This window comes from Panthera tigris, chromosome A1, assembly GCF_018350195.1.
Source record: "Panthera tigris isolate Pti1 chromosome A1, P.tigris_Pti1_mat1.1, whole genome shotgun sequence".
Lineage (NCBI taxonomy): Eukaryota > Metazoa > Chordata > Mammalia > Carnivora > Felidae > Panthera > Panthera tigris.
The window spans coordinates 176,628,382-176,644,706 of NC_056660.1; the positions used below are offsets into that span (position 1 = coordinate 176,628,382).

At 45.2% G+C, this 16,325-nt stretch overlaps 1 protein-coding gene across 1 annotated transcript; it reads right to left on the minus strand.

Moving 5' to 3' along the window:
- Positions 1-9,383: 9,383 nt before the first annotated feature.
- Positions 9,384-15,879, minus strand: SMIM23 (small integral membrane protein 23). The gene is made up of 4 exons (XM_007076808.2): positions 15,708-15,879; positions 10,268-10,319; positions 10,000-10,067; positions 9,384-9,724 (listed from the first exon to the last, which is right to left on the minus strand). Exons 1-4 carry the CDS (start codon positions 15,795-15,797, stop codon positions 9,512-9,514), a joined length of 423 nt encoding a protein of 140 aa, XP_007076870.2. The 5' UTR covers positions 15,798-15,879; the 3' UTR covers positions 9,384-9,511.
- Between the last annotated feature and the right edge of the window lie 446 nt (positions 15,880-16,325).

Sequence of the window (16,325 nt, forward strand, 5' to 3'; positions counted from 1 at the left end):
GAGCACTATTCTACTGTATGAATCTAACTACAATTTATTTATGGACATTTGAGTTATTTCTAATGGTTGAAGTTTTTGTGCACTTATATATTTTTTAATGCCTCCCCCCCCCCCGCCCCCCCCGCTTTTTCATTCTCTTGGGTAAATACTTAGAATAGAACCACTAGGGCATTCTGTAGGTCTACATTTATAATAAACTGAAAAACTGATTTCCAGACTGGTTTGCATAATTTTATACCTTATCAGCGATGTATGAGATTTGCAGTGCTCTGCCTTCCTCCCCAAGTGTGGTATTGCCTTGGTGTCCCACTGTGATTTTACTGTGCATGACCTTGATGAACAATGATGTTGAGCACTTTCCTCATGCTTATTGTCCATTCATATATCTTCTTTTTGGCACTCTTTTTAGCACACTTTAAACATTGGGTGGTCTATATTTTTCTTATTGATTTGTAGGAGCTCTTTATATATTCTGGATATAAGTCTTTTGTCAGATATATGTATTGTGAGTAATTTCTCCCAATCTATGGCCTGGCTTTCATTTTCTTGGTGCATTTGTTAATAATAGTGAATAGTTCTTTGAGGAAAAGAATCCTCTAGGTGCCCAATAATGTTATGCGGGATATGACAAAAATACTTATTACAGACTGTTGGATTGAAAGAGGAGGATGCAACATTTTACTTTGCATTATGACCTTAATTATTTAAAAATACGCATTTTAAAAGGTGGAGAGAAATACATAAAACATTGCTTTGGCTGACTCTGGGTAGTGAGATTATGCTCTCCTGCAGTTCTTTGTTGTGGTAAATGCACATAACATAAAATTTACCATTTTCGCCATTTTAAAATGTACAGTTGAGTGGCATTAAGTACACTGATGATGTTGTACAACCATCGTCACCACGATCTAACTCCAGAACTTCCCCATCACCCCAAATGAAAACCCTGTACCTATTAAGCAGTCATTCCCTATCCCTCCTCCCATAGTCCCTGGCAAACACTAATCTGCTTTCTGCCTCCATGTGCCTGCTATTTTAGAAATCTATACATTTGGGGCTCCTGGATGGCTCAGTCGGTTAAGCGTCCGACTTTGGCTCAGGTCATGATCTCGCGGTCCGTGGGTTCCAGCCCTGCATCAGGCTCCGTGCTGACAGCTCAGAGCCTGGAGCCTGCTTCAGATTCTCTGCCTCCCTCTCTTTCTGCCCCTCCCCTGCTCGTGCTCTCTCTTTCTCTATCTCTCAAAAATAAAAAAAAATTTTTACAAGTATATACATTTGGTATCTTTTTTCTGACTTTTTGCTAATGAGTATGTGCTTCGATACGAGAAGTGAAGCAGAAACCAAGAACCAGGAAGGATGTCTTCTGGAGGGGAAACAAGTATGTTATGAAGAATTGATGCTAAGCTTATGCCAGAGGGAGCGGGGAGTAGAATTCCCTTTGTGACAGTAGCTCCACATGCTCGGCTCGGCTAGCTGCTCCTGTCCCGTGTATCTCACCCCCATCCTGGCAGCCGGGTTCTAATATTATGCCCAAGTTACCCGTGATGCTGTGTCTCCTCCCCAGGTGCCATTTTCTCTGACTCTCCACCGCATTGGGAGTAGAGACCATGTTGGTTCAGTTCTCCAGTTCAATCTCTTTGCTGTCCGGTATGACCCCAGCTTAGCCTTTCGGCCATTAAGAGTTCTGGAGTAAATCAACGCCTTTGTACAAGAAATGACTTTGCCCAGACTCTAGAGAGAAAAGAATCAGATGGGTCTGTAGGCGTAGCCTCGGAGCCACGGGCAGGCTCTGAAAGTGCCGCTAAGGGGCTGAGGCCAGCCCTGAGAGAACATATCTGTATGGTAGATTCATGAGGCCCCTCGTGACTTTCATGACCAGGGCGGGAGGAGAGAAGTAATAGCGAGTGACATTTATATAATGTGTTACAGTTTACATAGCTCAGCATGTGCATTACCTCATTTAATCCGGAAGGAGCATAGGGTGGGGCTTCAGCACGTGGCCCCAGAGTTGGCTTGTCCCAGTTTGCATCCTGGCTGCACCACTTACTGTTGACCCCGGAATATTTGTGCACCCCATGTCCCAGTTTCCTTACACGTGCGGTGAAGACACTGATAGCACACACAGATTTGTTGTGATAATTAAATAAGGTAGGCGGTGCTCATAAAGTGCTTAGAATTGTGCTTGGAGCATAGTAAACACTAAATAAAAGTTGCTTGTTATTACTCAGTTCTCTCAGTGGGCCCTGGAGATATGTAGACATACCCCATTTTATGGGCAGCTGACTGGGGCTCAGAAGGATGGAGTGACCTGTCTGAGGTCACACTGGAGAGGTTGGGGGGGGACGCAGGGCTTGGACCAGGTCTGTGTCACCCCAAAGCCGTGACTTTCCAGCTCCTTCATGCCACCTCCTCTGACATGCACTTTGCCTGGGCTCATGGGCAGGAGAGTCTGCCCCTGCACCGGGTGTCAGGGAAGATCACCCGTCTTGTCTAGATGAGCTACAACCTGAATGAAGATAGCTGAAAAGTCACTTTGTACTCCACCAGAGTATAATGGGAATGTAAAGAATTGTTACTAATACTTTAATAAAGTATTTAAAATTTTTTCCTAGCACTGGTTTCCCACGTTCTGGTAACAACACCCTGATTTCCTAGGGGGAACCACCACTCGCCCACTCAGTCTGGGCGTAGGATTGTCCGTGGCTAGAGGGATGGGTGTGTAACACAGGTCCGGCCAATGTGAGCACTGTGTCATTTTAGCCACCAGGATTAGCTCTGAAATCAGTATTTGATCCAATCTGGGAACCACCAGGTTCAGTTGTAGGGATTTGATCATGGTTGTTGGGGCAGAGGCGTTTGCTTTCCTCCGAGGAGAGCTGGGAGAGCTGGAGTATGGGATAGAGCCTGAGCTCCCAACACCATCTTGCTACCACGGTAGGGACAGCCTGCTGAGAATGGGGCCTGCCCAGAGGCAAGCAGAGCTGTAGATGGAGACTGAGCCAAGGGCCAGTGTCCCCTGGACTTAACTGGGCATGAGTCTAGATTTCCCGGGACTCTTCTGTTCTGCTACCTTTTGTTGGCACCTACTGGCCTTCTAACGCTGTGCTTGACTGTTATGTCCTTTTCATATCCCAACAGCCACTCAGAGGAGGTGGTAATAGCCCCATATGACAGAGGGGGAAACTGAGGCTCTGAGTGGTGAAGTGATGTGGCCAAAGCACACAGGTGAGCAGAGTTCCTTCTGCTGAGGGCTCAGCCGCTCTACTGAGAAAGCCAGCGACAGTGTCTGAATAAAGTTCCTGTCTTCTTTCTTTGCCCTCCAGCAAGGATGCATGTCCTCCTGGAAATGTCACAACAGAAGGGATGGATGCCCTAGAAAGGCGTCTTCTTTGGCTCCCTCCCTCACCACCCTCAATTATCCTTCTGACAGCCCGATCAGAACCAAATTGGATTTAGTGCATTTCACAATTTTTTTTGAACAAATTTGTGGATTAAGGGAACAAATTAAATCCACATTTTTATTTGACATCATCAAAAATATGACATGCAGACTGGAAATGGACCTTCCTGGTCTGGGAATAATTTCAGTGAAGACCAAATCCCTACATCCCAAGGCTATTTGTTTAAAAAACAAAGCAAAACAACAAACAACAAACAACAAAAAAAAATCCAGATTCTCACAAACACCTGTAGGAAGCCTGGTCCCAAATCTTACCTGAGACCTGGGATCTGACACTTGGGGTGAGGCGAGGCCACACCAGCCCATACCTGAGATGTGACTCTAGTGGGAAGGGGGCCTCTCTGCCCCCACCCATCATTCATCTGTCTTCTGTTTCCCCTGTGACTCTCCCTTGGCTACAGCCCAATTTAAGTTTCTGCATTTTTCTATAACTGGACTAACAGATTTTCATGTTAGTGCCAAATCAAGTTCCCTATCCCTTCTCTAAATTCTTAGTCAGGCCAATAAATATATAGCTCATTTGGCAATTAGGTGCCTTTGGCACTTTACCCAATAGCTACTAAAAGAATATAAATACTTCACTTTTCTCACCTTTGTTTCTTGGTTTCATGGTAGAAAGACAAGCTATATGTGGGCAGGGAATGTGACTTCTACTTCTCTATATATGTACCCAACATGTAGTAGCATGAAATGAGAATTTATTACCTTATAAATTTAATTGGCATGTGATTACTTAACAATACATGATCTTGGCTAGGCTTAGTGGAGGCGAGGCTGTAAAATACATTGGGTTAATGTGAGGGCTCTGATGCTAGAGAGCCTGGGTTTGAATCCTGGCTCCCCATTCATTGATTATATGATTTTAACAATGATATAATCTCTCTATGCCTCAGTTTCCCTGTCCATAAACTGGAAGTAACAATAACACTCGACGAAGCGCCTAAAACAGGACCACATTCTCTAAATGTCTGTTGCCACAATTTCATTATGTCTTTCCAATAGTCCTTATAGTCTTAGAAAATACATATCGCTAATAGGTAGGCGGACTTTATCTTACCCAATTTTTGTCTCGATTATCAGATTCTTATCTTTAAAACATGAATTATCTGATGATTGTGGGTTTTTTCACCATTATATAAGTTGGAGGAACAGAATAGAAGCTGACCAAAAACAATAAAACAAAGAAAAGCGTAGAATGAATCAGTGTTAGCAAAAGAGAAGAGCCCGAGGGAGCATTAGGAAGGCTGCCAAATAGATCTATTAAGTAAAAGAGAGATGGGGAGAAAACCATCAATTAAAATTAATTAAAAATTTTAATTGTTTGTGATGCTGACCTCATGCTCCAGGTGCCTGAAACAAAAGAAGAAATGTGGATAATTGAGTGGCCATGACATTTTTCCAACTGGCCACTTTTCTCTTAACAAGACCACACCTGTCTCTTCCTCATGAGCTCCTTGGGTCAGGACCTGTATCATGGCTCAGGTTCCACTCCGCTGGAGAGGAAGTCCTGAGACCTGGCAGACAGCTATCTAGACCTTTCTTCCTCATTCTTATCCAGCAGCACGTCCTGCTGATTACACTTTCAAACTGAATTCTGCTTCTCTGTACCTCTCCCCCTACTCCAAGCCTCCGTTTCCAGCTGGAAAACCACAGTGCCTTGCTAAGTGGTTTCCTTGTTTCTACTCTTACATTTATCATTCTCTGAAATTGCCTTGTCTTGATTTTTCTAGTTGTTTTTCCCATTAGCCTGTAAACTTTGCGTTTGCCAGTGGCTGGTACACCCATGGCCCCATCATTTCTTTTTCTTTTTTTTCAATTTTTATTTAATGTTTATGTATTTTTAAGAGAGAGAGAGAGAGAGAGAGAGAGAGAGAGAGCGAGAGAGAGCACAAGTTGGGGAGGGGCAGAGAAAGATGGAGACACAGAATCTGAAATAGGCTCCAGGCTCTGAGCTGTCGGCACAGAGCCCGATGCGGGGCTAGAACTCATGAGCGGTGAGATCATGACCTGAGTCGAAGTCAAATGCTTAACCAACTAAGTTACCCAGGTGCCCCTTCAGTTTTGACTCCTGATTTTGTTATTCAATTTCTCTTTTCTATTTAGTCTTCAGTCGCTGGGAAGCCTGGCCTTGCAGAATCACTTGGAGCCGGTTGTTGTAAGGGAGTTGGGTTGGGGACTGGGGTGGGGGCAGGGAGACCCTGCTCTGCTGGCAGCATTGTTTCTTGATTGAATGGAAAGAGCTGGAAATAGTTGCCTTCTCAAGTAAAAGACATTTTCTTTCCCAAAGGGAAGTCCACTCTATAGATAATGAAAGTGAGCCCCTGATAGACCTTCTGGGCAACATTTTGCCAAAGTCATTCAAATTATAAGACTTCAAAGTCATGAAAGGTAGTCATGCTCTCCCTTTTAAGTGTGTCATTTGTATTTTTCACACTCAGGAGCTGGAGAATGAATGAAATATTGCCAAATTAAGATGACCTACTCGCCTATGGTGACTCTGGTAGTCAAGCCTCTTCCACCTCATTCTTAGCAATTATATTCAGCTTTTGAATGTTTGCCTCACACAATTCTGCTTCCCTGATATTGGCTCTGGGGGCTCTGAGGTACAAGGGTTGCCATCACTCTCTCTCTGCCACATTTGTGACCACCTTGGGAAATATGAGGTCATTACACATGGTCCAGAGTCACTCATCAGGAAGGATCCCAGGCTGTTTCTCGTATAAGGAAGTTCCATCCTGGCGTATTTGATTCTCCCTTCCCCCTTCTGCCACAGCTGATTGGAGTGGGAGGGGTCACCCCAAGGCCATCCAATCCAAAGGCTGGTAGACACAGATCCTGACTCAAGACAGGAAACTCCAGCCAATGAAATGAGTCAGTCACATCCCATCCACCCCCTTTGGAGCTTGATCTGGGAAATGCAGACAGAATCATATGGTCACTGGAAGTTTGGAAGGTCATGAGAAAGGGAGAGGCCTTGTGGGCTCAGGAGCAAATCAGAGTTAGGAGGACTCAGAGGCAGAAGTGCTGAGCTGAAGAGGGGATGGTTAGAGTGGTGCTCAAGGAAGCCACTGGAAGCAGGAAGAGGTGGGGCAGACACACAAAGAAAAGCAGAGACCCAGAGAGTGGCCAGGTCAAGGTAAAGGTGGAATGCTAGAGGGAAGCTCCCAGAGTCTTGCAGCAGGGGCTCCTGGAGCACCTTGGTGGATGCTTTGGGTTCTCAAAGCCCTTCCTGGTCCAGATTCCAGGATCCCAGGTCATGGTATGCCCAATTTCCATGAGATTTCTGACTCCTGTGTTGTTGTGCCACAACAAACCCTCATTGCCTGAGCCACCCCGAATGGCTTGCTACCCTTATGGGCTCACAAGTCGACATACCAAAAGTAATTACCACCAGTGGGCTGCAGCCCCACACCAGCATGGGCCGTTTCTGTTAGGCTCTGTGTGTGGGTGCGTGGGGGTGATGCATAAGAGCTTTCAGGGTGTGATGCCTCTCTTCAAATGCTCTGCTAATATCCACGGGGTGGTTGCATTCCTCAGGGGTCTAGCTCTGTTTTCTTTTTTTCACGTATCCCCCAATTTTATGTACATGTATGTTTTATAAAAACATTCATAACCGTATCATATATAAACTATAAATATATGTAATATCTAAATATAAACACACACCCATATGTTATAGGTACAGTACAGTTGCAACTTTGATGGGGGTTAGAGTCTGCGGTGTGTGTTAAGCCAAGGCTGTATACAGTCAGAATCATGCCTGAGAACCCTCTCAACACCTGTAGAGCATATGTACATGATTTGGGGTCTGGAACTACAGCTTTATAGTAATAGTAAAGATAAGTGCAGAGAAATGCCAATATGAGACCTTCCTGCAGAGTGCTTGCTGAAGTAATTGCAAACAAGGAAAACAGATTCTGGTTTCCCAGCCCCTGCTGAATGTTCAAAGTGGCAAAACTGTGACCATAACTTGTAAAGACATTTTCCTTCCCAAGCAGCAACCGAATAATTTCTCCCGGCAAACGAATCGCCGTGACATTCCCTGTAAGTCAGATATTCTAGGAGACGATTTTTATTGCAACCCTCATGACTTTCCAAAGATTTGAGGTAGTTCTGATAATTGGCACATAGATAATAGCTCCAGTAAACTAGAAAACAAACCCGAAAAATCATAGAAAGGGTCAAATAATGAAAAAAAAAAAAATGAAGCTGATATCATTCCCACAATGGACAACTGAACTCTGAACTTCCTGAAGTCAAGGGAAAAAGGGAAAATCCTAGGGGCGCCTGGGTGGCTTAGTTGGTTAAGCGTCCAACTTCAGCTCAGATCATGATCTCACAGTTCGTGGGTTTGAGCTCTATGTCGGGCTCTGTGCTGACAGCTCAGAGCCTGGAGCCTGGTTCGGATTCTGTGTCTCCCTCTGTCTCTGCCCCTCCCCTGCTCACGCTCTGTCTCTATCTCTCAAAAATAAATAAACGTTAAAAAAATAAAAAAAAAAGAAAGGGAAAATCCTAGATAAGAATTATCACTGTTTAATCAGTCATCAAGATTAAAAGTCACTCGTAATTTCATCACAGTGATATTCTTATTTTACTTGTAGACACCGTATTCCAGTGTCTCTGTAAGCAAAATAATAGGTAATTTCATTTTAAAAATATTCGAATAGGCAAAACATTCACATAGTCTGAAAATAAAAAAGTGTGAAAAGTTTTGCTCTCATCCTGGTCATACATTTGCCCATTTCAATTCCCCCTAACCACTCCCGCCCCGTTTTGTATCCTACTAGTTTTTTTTTTTTTTTTTTAACATTTATTTATTTTTGAGACAGAGAGAGAGCATGAACAGGGGAGGGTCAGAGAAAGAAGGAGACACAGAATCTGAAACAGGCTCCAGGCTCTGAGCTGTCAGCACAGAGCCCGATGCGGGGCTCGAACCCACAGACCGCAAGATCATGACCTGAGCCGAAGTCGGATGCCCGACTGAGCCCAGGCGCCCCTGTATCCTACTAGTTTTTATGCACATTCGGTAACATCGTCATCATCATCATCATCATCAACAAAATACAGATTCTTATTCCCAGGCTCTTCTTATACCTTGATTTCTTTCATTTAACAACCTTTCTTGTAGACTTTTCCATATCAGTAGAAAAGCTCCCTCATTCTCTTTCATACCTACAGGGGCCTAATTTACCTAAATTTACCTAATTTAACCTGGGACCTATGCATAATCATTTAGGTTGTTTCCTTTGTTTTGCTATTCTAAACGAAGCTAGGAGAGTAACATTACGTACATGTAATTTCGCACATGTATGTATATGTGTTGTAAGTGTATATTTCAATATAATATATATGTTATATAAAATTATATAATGCTATAACTATGACAAGTATATATAAAGAATATATATGATAAATATATATTTCACACATTTATAGGAGATAAATCCCTGAGGCAGATTGCTGGGTCAAATGGTAAATGCATTTGTGAATTTCATAGCTGTCACCACATTGCCCTGCACAGGGGTTTTGACAATTGATGCTGCTAGAAGCGGGGCCAGAGGGTTGAGCTGCCACATAACATCTATCTATATACTCCAGAACCAGACTCGTCTCGCTAAGTTCCGGGGAGGAAGGAAAAGGAGTGAAAGAAAGGAAGACCTATCTATCAGGCACTCTACATATACACCCTCATGATGCTGTGAGGCAAATTTGTGACCTTGATTTTTCCTCATGAGGCACTTTCGTCTGAGTGAGGTTAGGGAATTTGTGCCGGATCTCGGGGAAGTGGGCAAGGGTTCTGCCCCGGAAGCTGGCTTGGTTCTTGTACCCCAGAGTCCTGGTGCCCTGGAGGCTATCTCAGCAGGGCCCTGGTGTCCTTCTGATGGCATTCGTTCGTGAACCAGCCGTGGTGCCAGCAAAGTTCTCAGGGTCTCAGGTATTTTATTGTCTTGCCTGCTTTGAAATTCCAGTGTCACAGCTCAGCTCTTGTCAGCTGGCAAGCCTTCCCCCGGCTGTCACTTGGCGTCCTCCCCAGGGTCCAGCCCCGGGCCCTCACAAATCGTTCTTGAAGTTGGAGCAGGGATCCTCCGGGTGCCCCTCTCCCAGAAGGGCATCCAACCATCCCTCCAGGTCCTGTACCAGCTGCTCCAACTCCTGCACCTCTTTTTCTAGCTTCTCCAAGAAAACGTGCAAGTGTTCCTTCAACCAGGTCCCGATGACCTTTATTGGCTCTTCTGCGGGTTCATCGGTCTGGTATTCAAATCCCTGAAAGGCAGATATCAAAATTGCATCTTGAGCTTTTTCACGTAGGACGCCCCCCCCCCCCCCCCCCCCCCCCGCCTCTTGCCACTGGTTTCAAAAAGCTTTCTGAGCCTTTGCAGGGTTTCTGTCTGGAGTGACTATCCCCACCTTCTCCACCTGGCCAGCTCCTAATTATCGATCCTTCAAGATCCAGCTCGCCAATGACACCTCTGGGAAGCCTTCCCGGATTTCCTCAGCCAAGCTTGACATCCCCTCAGTACCTTTCCTGAATATGTTACCTGGGAAGCCACAGGATTCTGGGGATAGTTACATTCTCTGATCCTTTCTGACACCTCCCAGCTTCTTCCTGAAACAGGCACGAACATCACCCCTTAACAAGGGCAAGTGAGCAGTAGTTGAAATGAACATGTTCGGTCCTCCCAGTGGGTGAACGAGGTAGGAGAAGGCAGGCTGTGGAGGCCTCGTTGGCATGCAGCCGTCTGCACAACACCCCTCCCGACCCCGTGTGGACTCGGCTCCTCCTTTCTGAGATTTCGGAATGCTCACCTGACATTCCTGTGCCCACGTACAGGACCAAGATCAGCAATGCCAACAGCGTCTGGGGGCAAGAGGAGGAGGAAGGAGGTGACTTTCTCGGGGGACAGCAGGCATCCCTGCTTCCCTCACAGAGGGCTAGGCACGGGGGTGCTATAAGATCGTTTTTAGAGCTCAACTTTTTACTTTATCCTTATCTTAACTTTATCCACGTCATGCATGCTTATCACACAACCCCCAAACATTGCAAAAGCCGGTAACATGGCAGCCTCCTGCCATTCCATTGGTGTTTTTCCTCCCTTCTGCCTGCTGAGAAGGCCTGCCTCTCTTCTCAGTCTTGCCTTGCTTTTTTTTTTACATTTTTGCTCTACATGATCTTTAAAAGGAATCAACCTTATTGTGGTATACTTCACAGGCAGTAAAAGGCACACATTTTAAATGTATGGTTTGGTGAATTTTGACACGTCTACACCTGTGGACTATCATCCCACTCAAGAGAAAGAACATTTCCATCATCCCAGCACGTTCCCTTATGTTCTTCTATAGTCTGTTGCCTCCTTGCCCTCACCATGCCAGAGGTATCCACTAATGTGCTGTGTCACTATGGAGTAGTTTTGCCTGTTCCAAAACTTCAAATGAATGGAAACTCATAGTCTGTACTGTTTTGTGGTAAGCTACTTTTTTTTTAATGTTTATTTTTGAGAGACAGAGAGAGACAGAGTGTGAGTGGGGGAGGGGCAGAGAGAGAGGGAGACACAGAATCGGAAGCAGGCTCCAGGCTCTGAGCCGTCAGCACAGAGCCAGACGCAGGGCTCAAACTCAAGGACCGCAAGATCGTGCCCTGAGCTGAGGTGGGACACTTAACCGACTGAGCCACCCAGGCGCCCCTGTGGTAAGCTACTTTTGCGCAACATAATGCTTCTGAGGGGTCTCCATGTTTTTGTGTTCCCTGCTATTGATGAGTAATATCATCTTGTGTGAATATGGTGCAGTTTATCTCTTCACCTATTGATGGACCTTGGGCTCCTTCTAGTTTCTGACTATCATGAATAAAACTGCTGTGAACACCTTGGATACGCCTCTTTGTGTGGACATGTGTTCTCATTCTGCTTGGGGCAGTACCCAGAAATGCAAATGCTGGGTCATATGGTGAGTGTATGTTTAATTTGATAAGAAACCACCAAACTGTTTTCCATGGATTGGTACCAATTTCCATTTCTACCAGCAACACGAGGATTCGTGTGGAGCAGAGATGCTCCACATCTATGTCAGTAATCTTCTTCATGTTAGGCATTCCACTGGTTGTGTGGTAATATCTCAAGCTAGTTTTTACCTGCATTTCCCCAATGATTAATGGTGTTGTCTTAGTCTGTTTGCACTGCTGTAACGAAGTATCACAGAGCCGGTGGCTTATAAACAACAGAAATTTCTTACAGTTCTAGAGGCTGTAAGTTCAGGATGAGGGGGGCAGTAGGGTCGGGGTCTGGTGAGGGCGCTCTTCTGGGTTGTAAGCAGCCATTTTCTCATCGTATCCTCATGTGGCAGACAGCAGAGAGAGCTCTCTGGGGTCTTTTTTTAATAAGGGCCCTAATCATCACCCAAAGATCCCAACTCCTAATACCATCATTTTGGGAGTTAGGATTTCAACATAGGAATTTGGGGGCGGGGAGGGACGTAAGCATTTAGTCCATAACAGATGTTGAGCATCTTTTCATGTGCTTACTGATCATAATTCACACATCTTACTTTGTGGGTGTGTCTATTAAAAACTCTTTGCTCATTTTTGTTGTTGTTGGGCAGTTGTCTTCGTATTAAGTTATAGTTCTTTATGTGTTTTGGATATACAGTTTTTTTTCAGATGTTTGTATTGTGACTACAAAGTCAAAGTCTGTGGCTTGCCTTCTCGTTTTCTTACCAGTGTCTTAGAAAATTAAACGGTTTCAATTTTTTTTAAGTTTATTTATTTTTGAGAGAGAGAGAGATAGAGAGAGAGAGAGAGAGAGAGCGTGCTAGTGGGGGAGGGACAGAGAAAGAGGGAGACACAGAATCCGAAGCAGGCTCCAGGCTCTGAGCTGTCAGCACAGAGCCTGACGTGGGGCTCGAACCCAGGAACCGCGAGATCATGAGCCGAAGTTGGACGCTTAACTCACTGAGCCACCCAGGTGCCCCATAAACGGTTTCAATATTGATGAAGTTCAAATCATCAAATATATTCCCTTTATGGTTGTGCCTTTTGTGCACAGTCTAAAAAATTTTGTCGAACTCGAGGTTGTGAAGATTCTCTCCTCTGTCTTCTAGACATTTTATTGCTTTAGCTTTCCAGTTAGGTATATGGTCCATTGTGAACCTCCAGCACCGCTGGGTTTCCAGTATCTCTGCTCTGCTCCCAACTGCATAGCAGCCACTCTGCGGAGAGCAGCTAATTTAGCCCTTGGCATGCACATCCCCGCCCCCTCAGCCAGGGAGTCATGGGGCTCCCCTTGGTGCACAGCTCTCCTCCCTCTCCAGGGCCGTGTTCTCTAGAGCCCAGCTGCTTTAGCTGTCCCACACTGGGCAGCTCAGTGGGGACTGCTGTGCGTGCTTGGGCTCTGCTTCTCTGTGCAGCAGCCTCTGGGAAAGAGGCGAGGCTATCACGAGTTTTCCTTTTCTCAGGGATGGCACTCTTGTGCTGCCTGTTACCCTCCCCTGAAAATAGCTGCTTTGTAGATATCGACAGTTTTGTGGTTTCTTACGATGGGAGGGCTAGCTTCGCCCCAGCTACTGTGTTAAGGCTGCAAGTGGAAGTCTAATCATAGCGTTTTAGTGCAGGCTGGAGGGAAGGAGCTGCCTGGAGGCAACATCGCTCGCTGATGCTTGGGTCAGCCCACGATCATTTAGGAGATTCTGGTGGATGTGCCAGGATTAGGAGAGGAGACAGGGGCCTTTTAGAGAAGTGGGAGAAGAGAGAGGACGAGTCTGAGTCTGGGAGGGGCCTGGCGCCCGCTCTTGGTGGCTTTGTGGTGTGTCTGGGCAGGCCTTAGCCCTTAGAGACACCTGCTTTCAACAGACAATGTGAGCTGCGACAGTGATGGTGTCAGGGACAAGCAGAAGTCGACAAAGGATTAAGACAAACACAGTATTGACTGACATGGAACTTTCCTCGACTCATTAGATGTGGGCTGAGTCAGATTTAATTTGACTTGAAATAATATATTTCTTACTTACCCGAGTTCACGAACAAGATTTAGACCTGCTACCACAACAAGGAAGATAAAAGATTTGCATAATTTCCCTCTCCCCCAGATAGTTTTCTTTATATATACTAGTAACTATATTATTATTATGATTAACTTTAAAAATAAAAATAAATTACAAAGCATCAATCTGGCTGAGTCTTACAGTCTTACAGACACTGACGAGGGAAAGAGGCCAGGCGTAAAGGTACACACCGACAGATTCCGTTCACGTGAAATTCAAGAACACACAAAACTCTACGATGGTAGAGATCAGAGATCATGGTTATGGGGGGTGGCGTGAGATGGGAGGGGACTGAAGGAGGCTTCTGGGGTACTGGAAATGGAAATGTTCCATTGCTTGATGTGGGGGACAATACCTGGGTGTGTGCATTCAATGTAAAGATCATTGCATTTTACACTTAAGTTTAGGGGGCTTTTTCTTTTATAGTTTATTTTTTATTTTTTTAAAATAATTTATTTATTTATTTATTTATTTATTTATTTATTTATTTATTTATTTTTGAGACAGAGAGAGACAGAGCATGAGCAGGGAGGGGCAGAGAGAGAGAGGGAGACACAGAATCCAAAGCAGGCTCCAGGCTCTGAGCTGTCAGCCCAGAGCCCAACACGGGGCTCAAACTCATGGACCGCGAGATCGTGACCTGAGCCGAAGTCGGACGCTAAACCGACTGAGCCACCCAGGCGCTAGGGGGCTTTTTCTTAACAGTGTTCCCTGGGAATCTTTCTACAGACACACAGAATTATCTCATTCTTTGTAATGGCTGATGCTCAATGCTCTGATATTTCTTTAACAGCCCCTCTGTCCATGTACTTTACAGAACAATGCCTTCCCAAGCAGTGTACCCAAGCAGTACACTTGCTGTTGGGTTTTTATTTTGTGCTGTTTGGAGACTAAGGGGGGAACAGGGGCAGGATTAAGTTTTAGCTCTTCTCCCGTGTTGCCTTGGGGCCTGAGCCAAATCGTTTCTTCTCTCTGAGCCTCAACTGCTTCATCTGTAAAATGGATTCTGAAGTATACTGAAAGGTCTTTCAAAAACAAAAGCTGGGGCTCGGTGTTTGATTGGTCTGGGAAATGCTGTGGTCAACAAAGTGAATTCCTTGTTGCAGAACTTCTCAGAGCCTTCGTTATTTGAATGAGCAGTGTCAATCTCCAAGAGGGGACAAGAAAGAGTATTGGCATTCCTTGAATGGCAGAACTCTTTTGGAGATTTTTCTCAAAGAGCCTTCCCGGGGCTTGGTATTTGTGGGACTCTGGTTAGGAAAAGCTGCAGCATGATGGGATCCCATAAGGCCCCATCTTGCTGTGAGGTCCAGCACAAAGGAGGCGTTGGAGCATGTATATCAAATGAACAAGTGAACAAATCTTTTGGAAACATATAGAGATCAGTCGTCCATTGCTCTGCTTACGATCCTTCAATGGCTTAAACAAACCAACAAACCAACAAACCTTTAATGGCCTCTTATGAATCTCAGAATAAAATCCCATCCCTTTCTGTGGTGTGCATGATCGGGCCCAGCTGACCTCCCCAGCCTTCTTTTATATGCCTCCCTCACTTCCCCACCTGGGAGGCAACGGAGTGCAGGGTAAACTTGCTAAGAGTTCTGAAATCAGATGGACCTGGCTTCAAATCCTGGTAGATCGTGGCTATATGGTCTTTTTGCCTTTCTGAGCCTCGGTTTACCCATCTGTGAATGAAGCTGTTAATAGCTGCCTCTCAGGAATGCTGTAAGTCATGAAAGAGAGAGGGGGGTGGAAGCACCAGGCTGTGCATAATAAGTGATAACATTTCCCATTTTGACAAAGTTCTACATGAGGTTGAATTTCAGTCCTAAGAACAAATACTCCGGGAGGTCTATAATTCAGATGTATCCTATTTATTTGAAGTCGTTCATTCACTCATTCATTCATTCAGCTACTAATACGAACCAAGCACCACTGTAGGCACTAGGGATATAGTAGGAAACTAAATGAAAAACCCAGCCCTTCTGGAGTGCACGTTATGCTGGCGGTGCTGGGGATGAAGTTAGAGAGTCAGTCAGTAGTGGCTTCAGGGACGGAGAACCCAAGCACCCATGCTGTGTTCAACCAGGTCGGGCTCCAGGGAGTGTCCGGCTGAAATTCAGCCTCTTCTGACTTTGAGGGCCTTACAGTCTGTCTGGAGTGTCAAAGGGACCCCAGATGGGAGGAAGGCAGCATGCGTCTGGTCTGGCCTCACCTGTTTCTTGTCCTCACAGCGACTGCCCCTTCTCCTTTCAAGAATCTCGGCTGCCACTCGCCCCCTGCTGCCCACCTGTTCGATCACCATGGCCTCAGGTCAGGCTGCCTGGGTGCAGCAAGGTACCCCCACCTGCTGGGCAGAGGGGCACCCTCCTCCTTCCTGGCCTCTGGTCACCAGGCATCAAACACTGAGTTCTGATGTCATAGAAGGTGGGAGACAGCAAGGCCCCCACCTCGTCACCACCCTGATTTTTATTCCTACCTCTCACATTTTTTTTTCATAGAAATGTAAAAAACAAAGATCAGGAAAAACAAAAGCATCAAAATATTGTGTTTCAGGATGGTGATTTTTCAGATTTTTTTCTCCTATATTTTCAAATCTTTAATAAAATATGAGTTTTAAAATACAAATCAATAAAAGTTTTCACTGAAACTTTTATTGAGATAGTTGTAAATACACATGCAGTAGTAAGAAATAATACGGGGGGTCCACTGTACCTTATACCCAATTTCCCCCTGGAATCCCCTAGATCCCCAGTATCCCCAAGATACTGCCATTGACCCAATCTACCAATCTTATTCAGACCCCTCCAGTCTTACTTGCACTCATTTTGTA

What these genes read in the sequence shown, in the direction of transcription:
- SMIM23 (XM_007076808.2), bottom strand. Translation starts at nt 15,797, where the DNA reads ATGGTGATCGAACAGGTGGGCAGCAGGGGGCGAGTGGCAGCCGAGATT. An exon ending in GCTGTGAGGACAAGAAACAG is followed by an intron (nt 10,320 to 15,707) that starts GTGAGGCCAGAC and finishes TCTTGCCCCCAG; the next exon opens with ACGCTGTTGGCATTGCTGAT. An exon ending in AGAATCCTGTGGCTTCCCAG is followed by an intron (nt 9,725 to 9,999) that starts GTAACATATTCA and finishes TCTGCCTTTCAG; the next exon opens with GGATTTGAATACCAGACCGA.